General features: G+C 64.7%; 5 protein-coding genes across 8 annotated transcripts; 2 read left to right on the plus strand and 3 right to left on the minus strand.

Moving 5' to 3' along the window:
* The first annotated feature begins 268 nt into the window (after window positions 1-268).
* Window positions 269-2,243, plus strand: TIGD5 (tigger transposable element derived 5). Its single transcript, XM_086742698.1, has one exon. The coding sequence runs from the start codon at window positions 391-393 to the stop codon at window positions 2,182-2,184; it is 1,794 nt and encodes a 597-aa protein (XP_086598824.1). The 5' UTR covers window positions 269-390; the 3' UTR covers window positions 2,185-2,243.
* A 41-nt stretch (window positions 2,244-2,284) lies between these two features.
* LOC147601873 (uncharacterized) lies at window positions 2,285-4,882 on the minus strand. Its single transcript, XM_086741381.1, has 2 exons — window positions 4,035-4,882; window positions 2,285-3,205 (listed from the first exon to the last, which is right to left on the minus strand). The coding sequence occupies exons 1-2, from the start codon at window positions 4,305-4,307 to the stop codon at window positions 3,089-3,091; spliced, it is 390 nt and encodes a 129-aa protein (XP_086597507.1). The 5' UTR covers window positions 4,308-4,882; the 3' UTR covers window positions 2,285-3,088.
* A 724-nt stretch (window positions 4,883-5,606) lies between these two features.
* PYCR3 (pyrroline-5-carboxylate reductase 3) lies at window positions 5,607-9,233 on the minus strand. The gene is made up of 6 exons (XM_086741380.1): window positions 9,152-9,233; window positions 7,306-7,370; window positions 6,992-7,171; window positions 6,580-6,792; window positions 6,347-6,439; window positions 5,607-5,997 (listed from the first exon to the last, which is right to left on the minus strand). Exons 1-6 carry the CDS (start codon window positions 9,231-9,233, stop codon window positions 5,815-5,817), a joined length of 816 nt encoding a protein of 271 aa, XP_086597506.1. The 3' UTR covers window positions 5,607-5,814.
* A 422-nt stretch (window positions 9,234-9,655) lies between these two features.
* LOC147601875 (protein brambleberry-like) lies at window positions 9,656-13,177 on the plus strand. 4 transcript variants are annotated; one of them, XM_086741376.1, is made up of 11 exons: window positions 9,656-9,864; window positions 10,124-10,252; window positions 10,663-10,756; window positions 10,838-10,965; window positions 11,084-11,219; window positions 11,299-11,481; window positions 11,578-11,665; window positions 11,995-12,056; window positions 12,162-12,271; window positions 12,639-12,721; window positions 12,838-13,177. In XM_086741376.1, the coding sequence occupies exons 1-11, from the start codon at window positions 9,667-9,669 to the stop codon at window positions 13,013-13,015; spliced, it is 1,389 nt and encodes a 462-aa protein (XP_086597502.1). In that variant the 5' UTR covers window positions 9,656-9,666; the 3' UTR covers window positions 13,016-13,177. The 4 variants fall into 4 exon arrangements, with proteins under 4 accessions (XP_086597502.1, XP_086597501.1, XP_086597503.1 ...); XM_086741375.1 differs by having other exon boundaries at window positions 10,838-10,945; window positions 11,052-11,219; XM_086741377.1 differs by lacking the exon at window positions 9,656-9,864 and adding an exon at window positions 9,887-9,943 and having other exon boundaries at window positions 10,838-10,945; window positions 11,052-11,219.
* Window positions 13,135-18,004, minus strand: GFUS (GDP-L-fucose synthase). The gene is made up of 11 exons (XM_086741379.1): window positions 17,935-18,004; window positions 16,085-16,246; window positions 15,882-15,996; window positions 15,559-15,687; window positions 15,408-15,481; window positions 15,081-15,214; window positions 14,803-14,867; window positions 14,597-14,663; window positions 14,440-14,519; window positions 14,150-14,249; window positions 13,135-13,696 (listed from the first exon to the last, which is right to left on the minus strand). Exons 2-11 carry the CDS (start codon window positions 16,234-16,236, stop codon window positions 13,641-13,643), a joined length of 972 nt encoding a protein of 323 aa, XP_086597505.1. The 5' UTR covers window positions 16,237-16,246; window positions 17,935-18,004; the 3' UTR covers window positions 13,135-13,640.
* Window positions 18,005-18,442: the final 438 nt, after the last annotated feature.

An 18,442-nucleotide genomic window follows, 5' to 3' on the forward strand; every position in this document is an offset into this window, starting at 1 on the left:
CCCTTCCCCACGGTGGAACAGGCGGGGGAAAAAAGAGGGAAAGGGGGGAAGCAGGGAAGCGGGGAGGCGCGCTCCCCCTCTTGGCGCTGAATGGTACAACCCGAACGCGGTGGCTGAGCTGCGGGGAAGAATCCAACAGGGCAAGGTAGCGGGGGGGGGGGGGGCGGGGAGAGCGGCTCAACATCATCCTTACTGGGCGGGGCGGGGCGGGGGGGGCCGCGCATGCGCACTGCGCGTCGCCCCGCCCCACCGGCTCGGCTCGGGGCCGGAGCGGAGACAAAGCCGCCGCGCCCCCCCCCCCCCCCCCCATTCCCCACCCCGCCCCGGTTATAACGCGCCCCCCTCCTCCCTCTCAGTACCGCGCCGGCCCATGGCTGCGGGGGCTCCTTCATGCCCGGGGGGGAGCCGGAGGCGGGCGGGGGGCCGGCCGGTATGGCGGGAGGGCGGCGGAGCGGGAGCGGCGCAGGCGGGGGAGTGTCGGTGAAGATGGCGTTGCGACGGGCCTACTCCATCAAAGACAAGCTGCAGGCCATCGAACGGGTGAAGAAGGGAGAGCGGCAAGCGTCGGTGTGCCGGGCCTTCGGGGTGCCGGGGGGGACGCTGAGGGGCTGGTTGAAGGACGAGGCCAAGCTACGGTGGTTCCTGGAGCAGCTGGGGGGTGAGGTGGGCACCCAACGCAAGAAAATGCGCTTGGCCAACGAGGAGGAGATCGACCGCGCCGTCTACGCTTGGTTCCTCGCCCTCCGCCAGCATGGCGTCCCGCTCTCCGGACCCCTCATCCAGGCCCAGGCCGAGGCTTTCGCCCGACAGATCTACGGCCCCGAGTGTACCTTCAAAGCCAGCCACGGTTGGTTCTGGCGCTGGCAGAAGCGTCACGGCATCTCCAGCCAGCGCATCTACGGCGAGGGCGGCCTCCCCGCCGAGCCCGAGCGGGCTCCTGCCGCCTGCCCCGAGATCTCGCCCGTGCCGGCCGCCGATGCCGGGGGCTACGGCGACGAGCAGATCTACAACGCCAACGTCACCGGCCTTTACTGGAAGCTGCTGCCGGGGCAGGCTGGCGGGGTAGCGGTGGCAGCACGGCGGCGGCCGGCTCCCCGCGAGCGGGTCACCGTGCTGCTGGCCGCCAATTTGACCGGCTCCCACAAACTCAAACCGCTGGTGGTGGGGGGTTTTCGTGATCCCCCCAGCCTCCGTCATCACAACCAGGACAAATTCCCCGCTTGCTACCGCTACAGCCCCGAAGCCAGACTGGGGCCGGCGCTTCTCCGGGCTTGGTTCTTTGAGGACTTCGTGCCGGGCGTCAAACGCTACCTGCGCCGGAGCTGCTTGCAGCAGAAGGCCGTCTTGCTGCTCAGCTCCCCTCCGCCCTCCTCCGGGACGGGCCCGGAGGAATCCCCTCCGCTGCAGACGCCCGACGGCTCCATCCGCGCCCTCTTCCTCTCCAAGGGCCCTGCCGGGAGCGGCTCGGCCGGAGGAGGAGGAGGAGGAGGCCGAATCCCGGCCCCGCTGGAGCAGGGGGTGGTGTCTGCCTTCAAGCAGCTCTACAAGCGGGAGCTGCTGCGCCTGGCCGTCTCGTGCGTGGCCGGTGGCTCCGGCGGTCCCATGGATTTTGTGCGGTCTTTCCTCCTCAAGGACATGTTGTACCTGGCTGGCCTCTCCTGGGACCTCATCCCACCCGGCTCCATCGAGAAATGTTGGCTGCTGGGGCTGCGGGCTGCCTTCGAGCCTCACCCCGGGGAGGAAGAGCACGGAGACGCCCCGCGCGGGGAGGAAGGCAGCGGGGACAGCAAAGTCTTTAGCGACCTGACCCACCTGGCCGCGTTGGCCTACAAGCGCTTGGCTCCCGAGGAGGTGGCCGACTGGTTGCACTTGGACGACGCGGCGCCGGGTACGGAGGAGGACGATGGGGAAGAGGATGCCGAGGAGGAAGGCCCTGGTGGCTTCAGGGCAGAGGAGGATGAGGAGGAGGAGGCAGCTGGTGGAGACGGGGGCGGCAGAAGGGGTGGAGAAGGAGGGGACGGCTTGTTGCCCACGGCTCGGGAAGCCATCAGAGGTCTGGAGACGGCGCTGCGCTGGCTGGAGGGTCAGGACCCCCGGCAAGTGGGGCCGCTGAAGCTGGTGCAGCTCCGGTCCCTCATCAGCGTGGCCCAGCGGCTCCAGCGCGGCGGCAGCCCCCGTTCCTAGGGCAGGGCGAACCGCGACCTCTCGGCTACCGACCGCCCCGGTCGGGGTGGAGGGGGGGGGGCGGAACGCGGGGTCGGGGACACCCCGAGGTGCCAGCTCCCCTCGCCCCTCTGTCGCGAGCGGTTCCCGGGGCTCCGGAGGCTCGAATGCCCCTGGGTCGCCACGACTAAGGGAGGGGGGGGGTGTTACAATTTAGGGCTAACGGGGGGGGTTTTTTGGCGCAATGACCCCTCCGCACGTTGCGTATGCGAGGGTGTTCCTCACCCCGAGCGCGTTTAGGAGGTGCTGTTTTTTTTAAAAATCCCACGAGACTGAGCAGGGGTGGCCCCCTGGTCACTGGCACCGCCAAAAAGGGGTGGACGCCCCCCCCGCGCCGCCCGCTCCCCCCGGGGAGAGAGGGGCGAGGGAGGGAGCTGCTCGGCGTCGGAACGCGGGGAAGTGACGCTGAGTAACTCCTCACGTCTCGGAGCGGGGCTGAGGCGGACGGGGACCGCTCCTGGGGTGCTGTAAGGCGAACGTCCTGCCCCGGAAGAGGCTGGTGAATTTAGGAGCTCTTGACCTAATTTGGGTTAAATTTTCGCCTGCTTAGCTAAATTATTGAAAGAAAGGGAAAAAAAAAAAAAAACCCCAAAAAAAAAACCCCACCCAACTCATCAGAGCTGCCGTGCCCCGCGTGGGCAGGCAGGGTGGGTGACGTTACTTGTCGGGTCTGCCTCAAAACTTCCGAGTTTATGAAAATTAAATGGATTTTTATTCCCACTTCGGGGCTGTCGCCTGTAAAGGGTCACGCGGAGCCATCCCAGCGGGATGGGGTGGAGGGGGCGGCAGAAGAGGGATCTCCGTGCGGTTGTGTCCTCTCGGCGTGGTCTTCTCCATCACGTTCGCCGCCTCTCCGCAGCCCATCTCACGCGGCGGGGCCGGGGAGGCGCCCGAGTTGCCGCAGCCGCTTCCCGAAACCGTTTTGGAACTTGGGATTGTGGCTCGCTGCAAGCAGGGGTTCGTGAACTGAAGGAGCCTTCAGCTGTTTTGAGGAAAAAATGTTGCCAAGCTCAGCAGAAGGTACTGGGCTGGAGGTCTGCGCTTCTCCCGTAGGTCAGCCTGGAAGTGCTCACAGCACCGTTTGGCCTGGTTTGGGGAGGTGAGGACATCCAATCATGAATGGTTTGGGTGGGAAGGGACCTTCAAAGCCCACCCAGCCCAACCCCCCTGCCAGGAGCAGGGACATCTCCAACCACATCAGGTTGCTCACAGCCCCGGCCAACCTGGCCTGGAATGTTTCCAGGGATGGGGCATCCACCGCCTCTCTGGGAAACCTGGGACAGTGCTCCACCACCCTCACAGTGAAGAATTCCTTCCTTATCTCCAACCTAAACCTCTTCCAGTTTAAAACTTGCTCCATCTTTCTTACAAGCCCCCTTTGGGCACTGGGAGCCGCTCTCAGCTCTCCCCGGAGCCTCCTCTTCTCCAGGCTCAACAGCCCCAGCTCTCTCAGCCTGGCCTCACAGCAGAGCTGCTCCAGCCCTCTCAGCATCTGCGTGGCCTCCTCTGGACCCTCTCCAACAGCTCCACGTCCTTCTGATGTTGGGGGCTCCAGAGCTGGACGCAGCGCTGCAGGTGGGGTCTCACCAGAGCGGAGCAGAGGGGCAGAATCCCCTCCCTCGACCTGCTGGCCACTCTTGATGCAGCCCAGGATGCCGTTGGCTTTCTGGGCTGCGTGCGCGCACCGTCAGCTCATTTTCCATTTTTCATCCAACAACACCCCCGAGTTCTTCTCCACAGGGCTGCTCTCCACCCCTCCGTTCCCCCAGCCTGTACCGATATCGGGAATTGCCCCAACCCACGCGCAGGACCTTGCACTTGGCCTTGTAGAACCTCAAGAGGTTCACACGGGCCTGCTCCTCCAGGCTCTCCAGGTCCATCTGGATGGCATCCCTTCCCTCCAGCAAACGAAGCGCACCACGCAGCTTGGTGTCATCTGCAGACTCGCTGAGGGTGCGCTCAATCCCGCTGCCCATGTCGCTGTTGAAGATACTCAATAGTATTGCTCCCAGTACGGACCCTTGAGGGACGCCATTCGTTACTGGTTTCCACTTGGACATTGAGCACCCTTCGGACACGGCCATCTAGCCGATTCCTGATCCGTCGAAGAGTCCATCTGTCAAACCCACGTCTTTCCAATTTAGCAGCAGGAACGTTGCGTGGGACCATCTCAAAGGCCTTACGGAAGTCTACGCAGGTGACATCTCTAGCAGCAAGGTAGCAGCAATAATTTACTTGCAGTGAGTGCTGGATTTTTTTAATAAAATTCATGAAATTTAAGCCATTTTTGTTAAAACTAGCGCTTAGCAAAACAATGAAGGTCATCAACGCCTTGGCTTTGGGGTTGGACACGCCGCTTCTCCAAAAAGACAACCTGAAAACCCAAAGCTCAAAAGCCTTTAGGAGGACACGTGGCGGTGGGGAATGGACAGGGGCTGGGGTCGGCCACGTCGCGAGCGGTGGGGACGGATTCAGCCGAGGCTTTTTGGCCAGCTGGAGGGGTGTGGAGGACACAGAAGGGATGGAGGCGCCCGCGAATGACATCAGAAGGCCGCGTATTTCAGAGAGGTCGGCGGAATCGCCTTGAGGGACACAGAAGGACAAAGGAGCTACCAGGTGGCTTGGAGACCTCGAGGACCACAGCTTCCTTGCGCCGTCAGCCTGTAGAGATGGGCAAGCTCGAGCTCCATCTCCAGTTCGTTTGCAGCTTTGTTAATTAATTAGGTGCCTCATGAAGGTGCCCGGGGAGGTCACGCCTTGGCACGACCCGGCTGCGGCATCTTTCCTGGCTTGGCACCATCGGCGTCCGAGGTGACGGGGTCAAACCCAGAGGCTCAGCACCCAGCTGTTTCTCCAGCTGTTTTGCCTGGAAGAAGCCTTTCATCTTCAGAGCGGTTCACAAATCATCACTAATTGCACCCGTGCAGGTGCCGGGAGGCAAACGAAGCTTAATTATGGCGTGTAAGACTCCAGTCCTCTCCGGATTGGCCACCTTTGAGTTTCTCCTCCCTTGACGTGCAGCACCGCGAGGCGGAGAGCGGGTCTGGGCTTCCATCCCGCCGCCGGAGCCGGACCCGTCTGCAGGACCACGGCGCGATGCCGGTGCCTGGCCAGTTGGGAAATCATCCTGCCAGCTCCTCATTTTTCGAGGTCCCTCGACATGCTCACGGCACCCGCCACGGTCCTTCCTTCAGGCCGCAAGCTTGGCTTGGGCTCACCTCGTCCCCAGTGCCACCCATCCCGGCACGGCGCTGGCGAGCGCGGAGCCAGCGTGGCATCAGCTTCCGTCCCTGCTGGCCCGGGGACCCGTGGCTGTCACCTCCCCGTGGAGGTGGCACCGCGTTGGGCGCGGGATGGAAGGGACCAAAAAAAAGAGCCGAGCCTACCGTCGTGCTGCCCACGTTTATTTGGTCCCAGCCCTGCAGAGGTAGCACGTGGCACGCACGCGGGTCCGCGCCGTCTCCCACCCCCAGCCAGGGTCTCCTGGGGGTGTCAGGGTCCCCTCGCTCCCTCAAGGGGTTCGGTCTGGTCCCCGTCGCCCCTCTTGCTCCGCGGGGGACGGGATGGAGGGGCTCGTTCCCAGCCAGGATGCTACTCCTTGGCCATGTCACATGCCCGGTTGGTGGCCGCCTCCACGGCGTTCATGACGGTGGCCCGCAGCGCGCCCTTCTCCAGCTGGTGCAGCGCGTGGATGGTGGTGCCCCCGGGGGTGCAGACGTCTCCTCGTAGCTTCGCCGGGTGTTCCCCCGTCTCCAGCATCATCTTCGCTGCGCCCTACAGGAGACCGGGGTGGGTCAGAGAGACGGGGACCTCCCAAATTCCCCTCTCCTTGCCCCGGGGATTGGGTGGCAGCATCCTCCCGCTGGCAGGGGACAAGGTGCTGAAGCACCTGTCCCACCACCATGCCCTTCACGGTCTCCTGGTGGCCTTGCCTTTGGTTTCAAGAGGGGAAACTGAGGCAGGAGGCCATTCAGTACGTCCTCCCTCGCTCTGCCACCATGCCGGGTGCCACAGAGGCCAGGGCAGCGACGGTGACCGAGTCCCCGAGCTGGGTGGGAGCCGGGGAGCAGGAGGGAGAGGAGCGATGGACGCTGGGTGTCCCCGAGCGATGGCACCGACTCACCAGCAACGTCTGAGCCGCGATCTTGCTGGCTAAGCCGCCCGGCATGCCCATCTTCACCGCTCCCTCCGCCAAGGCTTCGGCAAACAGGTAGACCTGGGGGGGGAGAAGAGCATCGGGGGTGAGCGTGGCAAAAGAGGGGACCCCCAAACCCCAACCCCGTGCGCGGGGTGGGATTTCGGCCGGCGTCCCACGTCCCGCCGGTGAGCCGGTGCCCGCCGAGCGCGGGTGCTTACGTAGGCCACCCCGCTGCCGCTCAGGCCGGTGTGGATGTTGATGTAGGATTCGGGGACCTCCTCGCAGAGCCCGCAGGAGGACAGCAGGTTCTTCAGCAGAGCGGCTTCCTCATCACCGGCACGGCTGCCCCGGGCGAAGACCATCGCCCCCGCCTGCACCACGCACGGCAGGTTGGGCATGAGCCGCAGCACCTTGGTCCCGGCGGGGAGAAGCTGGGGAGAGACAGGGATGGGAGAGAGGTGCCAGCTCCGGGCAGCACCCAAGGGTGCCCTGAGATGCTGGTGGGTATCACCCGTTGGGGCCGGTGGAGAAGCGAGGTCCGTGGGTTGGACCTGGGTGGAGACAGAGCCGCAGCGGCGTGTCCTTCTCCGCGGGTGCGAGTGGGAGGAGGAGGAGGAAGAGGAGGCTCACCCGCTGCAGTGTCTGGAGCGCGACGCCGGCCACCAGCGAGACGACGACGTGGTGGGGTCCCACGGCAGGACGGATCTCCTGCAGGACCCCCGGCAGGACGTGGGGTTTGGTGGCCAGGAAGACCAAGGTGCTCTCCTGCAGCACCTCCAGGTTGCAGTGCGTGGTCCGGCAGCCCGACTCCTGCCCGCGGGCGGGGAGAGGTGTCACAGCCTGGCCACCCGTCACCTCCCCAGCACCCTCACGGGCACGTTCACGTGCCTCCCGCCACCGCGGCCACCGAGCGGGATGGCTTCTCACCCCGCGTCCCCACTCACCCGCCAGGCATCCAGGTTTTTGTCCGAAGGAGCGCTGGCCAAGATGCTGCTGGCTGGTACCTTCCCTTGGGGAACAAAGGGGGACCTGGGTGAGCAGCCGAGGTGGCCCCAGGGTGGCGGGGACCGATCTCAGCCGGGCTGTGCTCCTCTCCTCCCAGCACGGTCAGCCTGGGGGACACGGGAGCAAAGGGGGCCAGATCCTGCCAGTCTGGCTGGCACGGGGACGGCTGTGGGCACCCGGTCGTGCCACCGTGCAGTGACAAGGGAGGTGACCCCCAAAAGCAGGGGCCATCTCCTGGCTTCTGAGTACAAGCAGGGCTGTCCCCACACTGCCCTATGGGGCAGGGACCCCAAGGAGGGAGGCAGGACAGGGTTGTCCCCATGTCCCTGCACTGGTCTGTGGGGCAGGGACTCCAGGGAGGGCACAGGATAGGGCTCTTCCCCTGTCCCCAAACTGATCTGTGGGACAGGGACCCCAGAAGGGGAACAGAACAGGGCTGTCCCCGTGTCCCCACACTGCTCTATGGGGCAGGGACCCGATGGAGGGCAGGGACCTCAGGGAGGAAGGTAAGATGGGGCTGTCCCAATGTCCCCGTGCCACTGTATGGGGCAGGGACCCCCAGGAGTGGACAGGACAGGGCTGTCCCCACACTGCCCTATGGGGCAGGAACCCCATGGAGGGCAGGGACCCCAGGGGGGGATAGGACAGAGCTGCACCCATGTCCCTAAACTGATCTATGGGGCAGGGACCCAATGGAGGGCAGGGAGCCCAGAGAAGGAGGCAAGACAGGTCTGTCCGCATGTCCCCACATCGCTCTGTGGGGCAGGCACCCCATGGAGGGCAGAGAGCTCGGGTAGGATGGGGCTGTCCCCATGCTACTTTATGGGGCAGAGGCCTCATGGAGGGGACAGGACAGGGCCATCACCGTGTCCCCAAACTGATCTATGGGGCAGAGGCCTCATGGAGGGGACAGGACAGGGCTGTCCCCAAACTGATCTATGGGGCAGAGGCCTCATGGAGGGGACAGGACAGGGCTGTCCCCGTGTCCCCAAACTGATCTATGGGGCAGAGGCCCCACGGAGGGAACAGGACAGGGCTGTCCCCGTGTCCCCAAACTGATCTATGGGGCAGAGGCCCCACGGAGGGGACAGGACAGGGCTGTTCCCATGTCCCCAAACTGATCTGTGGGGCAGAGGCCCCACGGAGGGAACAGGACAGGGCTGTCCCCGTGTCCCCAAACTGATCTATGGGGCAGAGGCCCCACGGAGGGGACAGGAAGGGCTGTCCCCGTGTCCCCAAACTGATCTATGGGGCAGAGGCTCAATGGAGGGGACAGGACAGGCCTGTCTAGATGTCCCCACGCTGCTCTATGGGGCAGAGGCCCCACGGAGGGAACAGGACAGGGCTGTCCCCGTGTTCCCACGCCGCTCTATGGGGCAAAGGCCCCACGGAGGGGACAGAACAGGGCTGTCCCCGTGTCCCCAAACTGATCTATGGGGCAGAGGCCTCACGGAGGGGACAGGACAGGCCTGTCTAGATGTCCCCACGCTGCTCTATGGGGCAGAGGCCCCACGGAGGGGACAGGACAGAGCTGTCCCCGTGTCCCCACGCCGCTCTATGGGGCAAAGGCCCCACGGAGGGGACAGAACAGGGCTGTCCCCGTGTCCCCAAACTGATCTATGGGGCAGAGGCCTCACGGAGGGGACAGGACAGGCCTGTCTAGATGTCCCCACGCTGCTCTATGGGGCAGAGGCCCCACGGAGGGGACAGGACAGAGCCGTCCCCGTGTCCCCACGCCGCTCTATGGGGCAGAGCCCCCCCCCGGGCCGCCCCCCTTGCCCCTACCTGCCTGCAGCAGCCCCCGGGCCAGGCCCCCCGCCATCCGCCCGGCGCCCACGAACCCGACCCGCAGCTCCGCCGCCTCCATCCCCCGCCGGCCGCCGCGCGGACACGCCCCCTCTTCCCCACCTCTCGGCTCCCATTGGCCGCCCTTTCCCGCCCCGCGCCCGCCCATTGGTCGCGCTTGGCTATAAGGGGAGGGGCCACAAGACCGGTGCCGGTGAGCGGGCGCCATTTTGGGGGAGGCGGGGAAGCGATGGCTGCGGCCGGGGTGGAGCCGGTCCCGTTCACGCGTGGGCGAGGGGCCGGGCGATCCGCAGCCCTTCCCACCGCCTCCAGGCTGCGGTCGAGGCCCCTGGTAGCCCTGGGTGTATGGGGGACAGGTCCCCTCAATGGAGGGGGGAGAATCCCCTCAATGGGGAAGGGTCCCCCAAACCTCTCCCTGGATTTGGGGTGGGGGAAGCTGCTCACCCCTTTTCTCCCCGCAGGACCCCACCACCACCACCACCACCACCACCATTATGCGGCCCTGGAGCTGCTGGGTTTTGCTGTTCCTCTGCGGTGCTGCCGGTTTTTTTGGGTGGCTGGGCCTCAGGACCCGCCCACAGGAGCTGGGGAGCCCCCCAAACGTTCCCTTCGAGGTGACCACGGGTGACAAGAGGTTCCAGGCTGAAGCCACGCGCTGGGAGATGTCACCCCCAGACTCCTGTCACCATCAGGTGTGGCAGTGGGGCTCCCCCTCCCACCCCAGCTGGAAAATGGGGGTCCCTGGGAGCCCCCCACCCTGGGCTTTGTCAGGTGTGGGGTGCCGCCGTGTCCACATAAGATGGTTTTGGGGAGGGGGGGGGGTGAAGGCCAAGTGCTGGGGTGGGTTCCCACCTTCCTCCTTCATTTCCCGCCCAAAAAGCACCCCTCTGCACCCCCTGCCCCCTCTGTGCTGGGAGCACCCATGGGTGCTGAGCCCATCACTGCCGCCAGGTCATGGGGCAGCTCCACCTGAGCGAGGAAGAGGAGGATGAAGAGAAGGCAGCCAAGCTGGGGTTGGACCTGTTCAACTGTCAGGCCAGCGCCAAGTGTCACCGGACAAAACCCCGCACCCCAGGCATGGTAAGATGCTGGGACAGGGCACCCCAAATCCTGTTTTCTCCAATTCCACCCCAAATCCAATGCAGTACCCCGCCAAAATTCCAAATGTTGTAGCCACAGCACCCAAACTGTACCCCGCTCCTTCTCCTCAGCCCCTCATCATCATTTTGGGGTAAAACCAGCCCTGTTTAGCCCATTTCCCCCATAGCAGGTGGGGATTTCCGCTCCTGATCCCCTTCCCACCCCCAGCATTGCTCGCTTTCAAAGGTTTTTTTTCCAAAGTCTTTTCCCCCAGCGCCATGGGATGGAGATTAAACGCTGAGGGCTCATTTTGGGATGCCCGTGGGGAAAGCCAGCATCCACCGGGTACCTGGTGGTGGGCATCGCTCTGAGGGGGGCTGTGGGGCCACCACCCCAATATGCATCCCCAGGAGGAGCTGCGACAGTCGGCGCTGGATGTGACCCTCATCGCCAGCAGGCAGCACCGGATGGCCCAGCTCATGGAGGACGTCGCCCAGCAGATAAGTAAGAGCTGCCGGCTGGGGTGCCGCTACGTCCCCTTGCCTCACCTTGGGGACCAGCCCAAGCTTTTGTGCCTCCTTACAGGGAACATGAGCAGCCGTGGGGCCACGGGGCTCCGGGAAGAGCACCGGGTTGTCCTGTCCAACCTCGACCACGTGCAGGAAAGAGCTCGGCATATCTATTCCCAAATAGGTGGGAACGCGGCAAACCCCGTTCCCGGCTCTTTTGGGACCAGGACACCCCTGGGTGCAGCTTCCCCGGCTCATCCCGCTGCCGTATCCGTCTCTTCCTCTTGCAGAGAGCAACCTGGCCCTTCTCCTGGCCCAGGAGCGCTGGGTAGAGGAGGCGATGGAGGAGCTGCAGCGGGTCAACCACAGCTGGGGGCTGATTCTGGTGGCCACGGAGGGCGCACGGAGCTGGCTGGAGAACCGTCTGCAGCGCCTCCACGCCGTCTTCTACCCAACCGGTGAGCCGGGGATGGGTGCTGGAGGGTGGATGGGTGCTGGTGGGCGCCAACGCCGGGCTCTTACTCCTCGTCCCTGCAGGTCAGAACCCAAGTGCCGTCTCCACCTGCATCCAACACGGCTCCTACTTCGTGTTACTGGTCGCTCTGCTGGTGGCCACGCCACCCCGTGCCATCCTCCTCCCCCTCTTCCTCGCCTCCAGCGTCCTCGGCAAGCTCCTCGGCATCCCGGCACTCTCCGCTCTCCTGGCCGTCGCCGTTGCAGGTGGGGACCTGGGTGGGGACACACCACCCTGGGGGTGCTGCAGGGGTGGGCTGGGGGGGGTGTTTTGCCCTCTCCCACCCTCTCGCTTCCCCACAGGCCACTGGCTGGTGGTGGCCACCCGCCGCAATGCTCTGGAAGCCCGTTCAGTGTTTCACCGCCACCGGCTCACCTCCACGCCAAACAGGTAGGAGATGGTTGTGGGGAACAGGAGGAGCACCCTTGGGACCTGCTAGGACCCAACCTGGGCACCCGTCCTGGATGTCACCTCTTGCTGCCACCTGGCAGGGGTCCTCAGGGTGGGCTGCTGGTCTCCAAAAGGGAGCAGGACACATCTTGATGGCTCGCCTGCAGCTTTTGGGCGCTTCGTCCCAGCTCTCTGCCCCATTTCTGCCCAGAGCAGGGTGCGGGGAGGCTGGAGAGGGGGTTGCCATCGTGATGGGGGTGAGGAAGGAGCTGCCAAGGTGATGGAGCTGCCAAGGTGATGGAGCTCCGGGTGTCCTTCTTCCCGCGTAGGGAACACAACGTGGAGCTGTTGCGGGAGGAGCTGGACAGGATGGAGATCAGCTGCCTGCGAGGTGAGAGCTGACCGGGCAGCGGCGATGCGGGAGGGATGGCCGTGGCGTGGGAGGTGCGGTGGCTGTAGGACAGGGGTCTGAAACGCAACGTGTCCCTTCTTGCAGAGCCCTCGTGCCTGGAGCACCCCCCAGCGACGGCAGGGGACGCCCCCGGCTTGGCGGGACGGCCGTCGTCCGTCTCCGGCCGCTGGAGGACAAAGCTGACCTCGTGTCGGGTAAGCTTGAGCTGGGGGTAGGCGCTGGGCGGGATGTCCTCGGGTTGGGCCAGACCCTGCTCCTGGGGGCCGGCTGAGACCCTCTGAGGGTCATGTCCTCTAGGGCTGGGGTGTCCTTGTCGTGATGGCGCATCTGGGTGCTGGACACCCCGTTGGGAGAGGGGCAAGGGCTGGTCCCGCAGCGCTTGTGGGGACATGGCGCCCAAGGAGGACTTCTGGGTGGACGAGGTGTCCTCCAAGGATGGATGGCCAAGGCACCTACCCTGGATGACCCACATGTGCCCAGGTGACAAGGGACATCTCCTGCAGGACAGAAGGGTCACCGGGGACAGAAGGTGCCCTGCCCAACCTCTTCTTCCCCAACCAGGTGATGCTGGAGCCGGCCCTGGGTGCCAGGGAGCGTTGGGAGCCCAAACCCTGCAGCCCGAGCCAGTCTCCGGCCAACGACCCGTGAGTGCCAACCGCAGGGGACATCCCTTCTCCAGGGACACGCTGGGGCTGGTGTCACCTTGGCGTGCAGTCCCTCTGGGACCTTCCCGGGGTGCTGATGGGTCTCTCCTCCCTAGGTCCCCGCGGTCCCCGTGCCAGGGGCTCACCAAGGCCGGGCAGCGATGCCGGAAGACGGCCACCCCTGGGCAGAACTTCTGCCACGTCCACGCCACCCCTCGAGCCTCGTGCGGTGGCTTGGCCGTGGACTCCCCCGTCTCGTGTCTGACTCCACACCCCTTCCCAAACAGGTTTTGAACCTTTTTGGGTCTTCCAGACCCTGGTGGAGAACACGTGGGGGTGCTCAGGACCCCAAGGGTGCCATGTGACGTGGGTACGGGGCTGTCGTGGGGGGCGGACGCCCCTCATCACACCAGTTTTATATTATTTGCGTATATTTTAATAAATGCTGAATTTACAGCCGGAGCCTTCCCCGCTCTGGTTCCTCCACCCCCATCCTGACGCTGGGGCTTTGCTGGAGACCTCAGGACCACCTCCACGTGCCCAAAGCAACAGCAAACGCCCGGCTGCCGTTCCTGTGCCAGAGGAACCCCGGTCACCTTCCCTTAATTACAGCCTAATTACAGGTAATTGGCAGTGTAGCCCGTTACGGCTCAGGCAGAGCCGCCAGCCTCTTTGGACGTGGCCAAGGTGGTGGCTCCGGTTGGGTGCCACCACCTGGTCTGAGGATCCAGCCCTCGCCCCGGGGGCGTCCTGCGGGCGGGAACGTGGGGGGCTGCTCCCTGGGCTTTGGCCCCTTCTTACTTTGGAAATGTCACTGTCACCCCCCCACCCCCGCCTCCCCCAGCCCCGTCCTCTGCCCCAGCAAAGGACAGCCCTGAGATGAAGAGGATGATGCCGGTCCCGGGGCCGCGTCGGCCCGTCACTTCCTGGCGTTGGCGTAGTTGGCGCTGAACCAGGCGCAGGTCTCCTTCACGGCTGGGGAGGGAGAAGGCGGGATGGGTTTTGGGATCGGGAAGGCAGGTTCTTCACAGAATCACGGAATGGTCTGGGTGGGAAGGGACCTTCAAAGCCCACCCAGCCCAACCCCCTGCAAGGAGCAGGGACATCTCCAACCACATCAGGTTGCTCAGAGCCCCGGCCAACCTGGCCTGGAATGTTTCCAGGGATGGGGCATCCACCGCCTCTCTGGGCAACCTGGGACAGTGCTCCACCACCCTCAGCGTCAAAAATTTCTTCATCTACTCTGCATCCCCCCTTTTTTAGCTTAAAACCATCCCCCCCCTTGTCCTATCGCTGCAGGCCCCTCTGTCCCCATCTTTCTTAGAAGCCCCCTTTAAGTCCCGCAAGGATGGAGCACCCCGCTGCCGCCAAGGCTGACTGCAGCAGGTAGGACCTCCGTGTTTCGTGGAGCGCCCCCCTCCATCTCACCTTGCCTGAAGGGCGTGAACCGGAAGCCGGGCAGGTAGCGCCGTAGCTTGGCGTTGCTGGCCGTTTTCTTGAACTGCCCGTCCGCCTTGGTGCCGTCGAACTGGGACGCGAAGGATTAAGGGAAACCAAAACGGGGGGAGAAAAAAAAAAAAAAACCAAAAAAAAACCAAGCAGCTCTGTCCCACCGCGTCCTGGCTTGGAGCAGTGGAGGAGGTGCTCTTGGAGCCCCATGGCTGCTGGTGGAAACTGGGGTGCCCCCCACGCCGCAGCAGCCTTGCGTTGAAGGATACGACAAGTTCTCCCCTGAAGTCCATGGCCTCTGCGATCGCCTCCGCAGCCTCCTTGATGGAGACCTCATCTTCTTCTCCCACTGCGGAGAAGAGCACGGTTGTGGCCGTTCCTCCATCTTCTTGGAGCCCCTTGCAGGGGGGAGCAGCTGGGGCTTACCTGACAAAATGATGGGCTCCACCTCATCGTATTCCCGCAGGACCCACAGGAAGAGCCGGGCCAGGTCCTGCAGATGGACAGACGGCTCTTGAAGTGGTGGCTGCTGTCTCCCAACCCTCCCGTTGCAGGGGAACCCAACCCAACGGTGCCCAGGACAACCCAGGCCCCAGCCCCAAGCGCTGCCCTCCCGCCGAGGCCGCGCGTACCAGGGAGTAGATGAACTGTCTCCTGGGCTTGCCCGTGCCCCAGACGGTCAGAGCTGAGCCGGTCTCTGTGGGACGAAGGAGAGCACGTCCATGAGGATCGAAGCCACCTCAGCTCCTCCACCCACCCTGTCTACGCTGCAAAGCAGCTCGTGGAGCAGGCAAGGGGCAAAAAAAAAACAAAAAAAAAAAAAAACCAAAACCAAACCCACAAAAAAAACCCAAAACCAAACCAACTCTCCCCAAAAAAAAAAACCCGTAAGTTGTCCTGCCGCGCTCACGTTTGGCCAGGTAGACCTTATGGATGAGCCCCGGCAAGACGTGGCCGTCCTCAATGTTGAAGTTGTCGTGCGGCCCGAAGACGTTGGTGGGGATGACGGCGGTGAAGCGGCGGCCGTGCTGCTCAAAGTAGCCCCTGGGTGAGAGCAGGGGAGGTGAAGATGGGTGGTCAACCAGCCGCAGTCGCCTCCGGCACAGAGGTGTCCCCCAGAAGACCTCCCCCAACCAGCAGCGTCTCCATCTCCAGGTATCTCCCCATCTCCATGTAACTCCTGGGAGCCCCAGGGGGTTCTCCTTGCCCTGACAACTGGAGGATCTCCGTCCCGTACCTATTTTGGATGTCGATCATCCTCTTGGCGTAGGAGTAGCCGAAGTTGGAGCTATGCGGTGGCCCGTTGTGAATCTGGGGACAAAGAGAGCGGCGAGTTAAGCGGGGCAGAGCCCCCTCCTCGGGCCGCGCATCGCGACGGAGACGCTCACCATGCTCTCATCGATGGGGTATGTCGTCTTGTCCGGGAAGATGCAGGTGGACAGGCAGGAGACCACCTTCTCCACCCCCATCTCATAGGCCGAGTGCAGGACGTTGTCGTTGATGTGGACGTTTCTCCTCTAGGGATGGAGATCAGCGGGGCTGAGGACCTCCAAAACCCTGAACCCTACGTGTAGTAACTCCAGAAACCGGAGGAGCTCCGGTCTGGCCCCGGGGACCAGAGCAAGCCCCATCCCCATGTCCCACCTTCGGGAGCGGGGAGGGTTGCGGCATCCTCGGGGATCCCAGTACCACCCGTTTGCCAGGCGCTCACCCAAAAATCCAAGTTGTAGCGGATGTTTTTGAAGAGGCCACCAACCATGGCGGCCAGGTGGATGACGTGGGTGGGCTTGTGCCGCTCGAACAGGGCTTTGGTCTCCGCGGCATTCCTGGGGTGGGAAATTTTGGGGGTTCAGTGGTGTCAGGGGGAGAAGACCCGGAGAGCTTCCAAGTGCAAACCCAACGCGGTCAACTCACGTCAAGTCGGCGTCTTTGGAGGACGCGAAGATCCACTCCTCGTCCGGCCTCCCCTCTCCATCCGCCACCGCCTTCTCGATGGCTCTTCCCACCAAACCGGTGCCACCCGTCACCAGGACGCGCTTGGTCACCCGTCCCGCCGCCTCCGTCATGGCCAAAACCCTGCGGGGAGCGGTGGCGGGGGTGCTCAGGGTGCACCCCGCCGTGGACCACCCCCCCACCCTGGCACGGGCACCCACGAGCATCGGCCGCGTGCCGGGCCGGTGGGGTTATTTTTTGGGGGGTGGGCTTCCGCTGGCCGAAGCGGAGTGTTTGGCGGTGACGCGGGCGGGCGGGGGCGGCAGCCCCCACACCTCCCCGGAGTGCCCGGTCTGCACCCCAGATCTGCGCCCCAAATCTCCTCCTGCACCCCAACTCCCAGGTGTGCACCCCGCACCCTGAACCCCAGCTCTGCGCCCCAAATCTCCTCCTGCACCCCAACTCCCAGGTGTGCACCCCGCACCTTAAACCCCAGCTCTGCACCCCAAATCTCCTCCTGCACCCCAACTCCCAGGTGTGCACCCCGCACCCTAAACCCCAGCTCTGCACCCCAAATCTCCTCCTGCACCCCAACTCCCAGGTGTGCACCCCGCACCTTAAACCCCAGCTCTGCGCCCCAAATCTCCTCCTGCACCCCAACTCCCAGGTGTGCACCCCGCACCCTGAACCCCAGCTCTGCGCCCCAAATCTCCTCCTGCACCCCAACTCCCAGGTGTGCACCCCACACCTTAAACCCCAGCTCTGCACCCCAAATCTCCTCCTGCACCCCAACTCCCAGGTGTGCACCCCATGCCTGCCCTGCACCCCAAACCCCAGGCTGGCACCCAAGCCTGTACCCCGCACCTCCCCTGCACCCGAAACTCCAGGTTGCGGCCAGACCTGCACCCCACAGCTCCTCTGCACCCCAAACCCCAGGTCTGCACCCAGGCCTGTACCTCAGACCCCTCCCTGCACCCCAAACTCCATGTTTGCACCCAGACCTGCACCACACACTTCCCCTGCGCCCCAAACTCTATGTCTGCACCCAGATCTCCACCCCACAGATCCCCTGCACCCCAAATCCCAGCTCTGCACCCTAACCCCCAGGTCTGCACCCCATGCCTCCACCTGCACCTAGATCTGCACCCCAGGCCCGCTCCCCACGCCTCCCCTGCGCCCCAAACTCTATGTCTGCACCCAGATCTCCACCCCACAGATCCCCTGCACCCCAAATCCCAGCTCTGCACCCTAACCCCCAGGTCTGCACCCCATGCCTCCACCTGCACCTAGATCTGCACCCCAGGCCCGCTCCCCACGCCTCCCCTGCGCCCCAAACTCTATGTCTGCACCCAGATCTCCACCCCACAGATCCCCTGCACCCCAAATCCCAGCTCTGCACCCTAACCCCCAGGTCTGCACCCCATGCCTCCACCTGCACCTAGATCTGCACCCCAGGCCCGCTCCCCACGCCTCCCCTGCGCCCCAAACTCCAGGGCTGCACCCAGATCTGCATCCCACAGCTCCCCTGCACCCCAAACCCCAGGTGTGCACCCAAACCTGCACCCCATGCCTGCCCTGCACCCCAAATCCCAGCTCTGCACCCCACACCACCCCCGCACTCCAAATCCCCGCCCTGCACCCCAGCCCCTCTCCCGCAGCACAGCCTAGGCCCCCCCCAAACCCCCACCCCCCTGGGGCTCAGCCCTCCGTACCGCCCCCTCCCTTTGGGGACCACCCACGTGTCCCCCCCCCCCCCCCCGAGCACCCCTGCGTGGGGGGAGGCTGCCCCCCAAACGCCCCACGACGGGAACGGGGGGGGGGTCCCGTCTCACCCCGCCACGGGGCTCGGCTGCGTTCGGCTCGGCTCGGCTGAGTTCGGCTCAGCTCGGCCACGTTCGGCTGGGTTCGGCTGGGTTCGGCTCAGCTCGGCCACGTTCGGCTCGGCTCGGTAGATCCCGGACGGGTTCGGCGATGCTCGGCTGAGTTCGGCTCGGCTCGGCGGTGCTCGGCTGGGTTCGGCTCGGAGAGGCTCGGCTGGCTCTGTCTGGCCTTCGGCTCTGCTCGGCTGGATTCGGCACACCTCGGCCGGGTTCGGCAGGATTCGGCCGGGTTCGGCGGAGCTCGGCCGCGCTTCCTGCCGCCCCGCCGCCATCACCGGGCGCCGCCGCTCGGCTCCTCGGGAAATGGAGTCCGCGGCCGGGGTGACCGGTACGGGGACCTCTCACAGCACCGGGGGACACCGGTACCACCACCCGTCACACAGCGGTGCAGGGAAAGGGGGTGCGCAGGCTCCCTCCCCTCCTCCCTAACGCAAAGGGCTCCTCAAAAGGGATTTTGATG

The sequence above is a fragment of the Chlamydotis macqueenii genome, chromosome 2, assembly GCF_036417535.1.
Source record: "Chlamydotis macqueenii isolate bChlMac1 chromosome 2, bChlMac1.mat, whole genome shotgun sequence".
Classification (NCBI taxonomy): Eukaryota; Metazoa; Chordata; class Aves; order Otidiformes; family Otididae; genus Chlamydotis; species Chlamydotis macqueenii.

What these genes read in the sequence shown, in the direction of transcription:
- GFUS (XM_086741379.1), bottom strand. Translation starts at nt 16,236, where the DNA reads ATGACGGAGGCGGCGGGACGGGTGACCAAGCGCGTCCTGGTGACGGGT. An exon ending in GACAGTTCATCTACTCCCTG is followed by an intron (nt 14,664 to 14,802) that starts GTACGCGCGGCC and finishes GTCCATCTGCAG; the next exon opens with GACCTGGCCCGGCTCTTCCT. An exon ending in ACTTCAGGGGAGAACTTGTC is followed by an intron (nt 14,250 to 14,439) that starts GTATCCTTCAAC and finishes TTCGCGTCCCAG; the next exon opens with TTCGACGGCACCAAGGCGGA.
- LOC147601873 (XM_086741381.1), bottom strand. Translation starts at nt 4,307, where the DNA reads ATGGCCGTGTCCGAAGGGTGCTCAATGTCCAAGTGGAAACCAGTAACG. An exon ending in TCTACAAGGCCAAGTGCAAG is followed by an intron (nt 3,206 to 4,034) that starts GTCCTGCGCGTG and finishes TCCTCAAAACAG; the next exon opens with CTGAAGGCTCCTTCAGTTCA.
- TIGD5 (XM_086742698.1), top strand. Translation starts at nt 391, where the DNA reads ATGCCCGGGGGGGAGCCGGAGGCGGGCGGGGGGCCGGCCGGTATGGCG.
- PYCR3 (XM_086741380.1), bottom strand. Translation starts at nt 9,233, where the DNA reads ATGGAGGCGGCGGAGCTGCGGGTCGGGTTCGTGGGCGCCGGGCGGATG. An exon ending in CCGGGGGCTGCTGCAGGCAG is followed by an intron (nt 7,371 to 9,151) that starts GTAGGGGCAAGG and finishes TTGTTCCCCAAG; the next exon opens with GGAAGGTACCAGCCAGCAGC. An exon ending in TCGCGGCTCAGACGTTGCTG is followed by an intron (nt 5,998 to 6,346) that starts GTGAGTCGGTGC and finishes GGTCTCCTGTAG; the next exon opens with GGCGCAGCGAAGATGATGCT.
- LOC147601875 (XM_086741375.1), top strand. Translation starts at nt 9,667, where the DNA reads ATGCGGCCCTGGAGCTGCTGGGTTTTGCTGTTCCTCTGCGGTGCTGCC. An exon ending in CGCCGTCTTCTACCCAACCG is followed by an intron (nt 11,220 to 11,298) that starts GTGAGCCGGGGA and finishes TCGTCCCTGCAG; the next exon opens with GTCAGAACCCAAGTGCCGTC. An exon ending in CCTGGCCGTCGCCGTTGCAG is followed by an intron (nt 11,482 to 11,577) that starts GTGGGGACCTGG and finishes GCTTCCCCACAG; the next exon opens with GCCACTGGCTGGTGGTGGCC.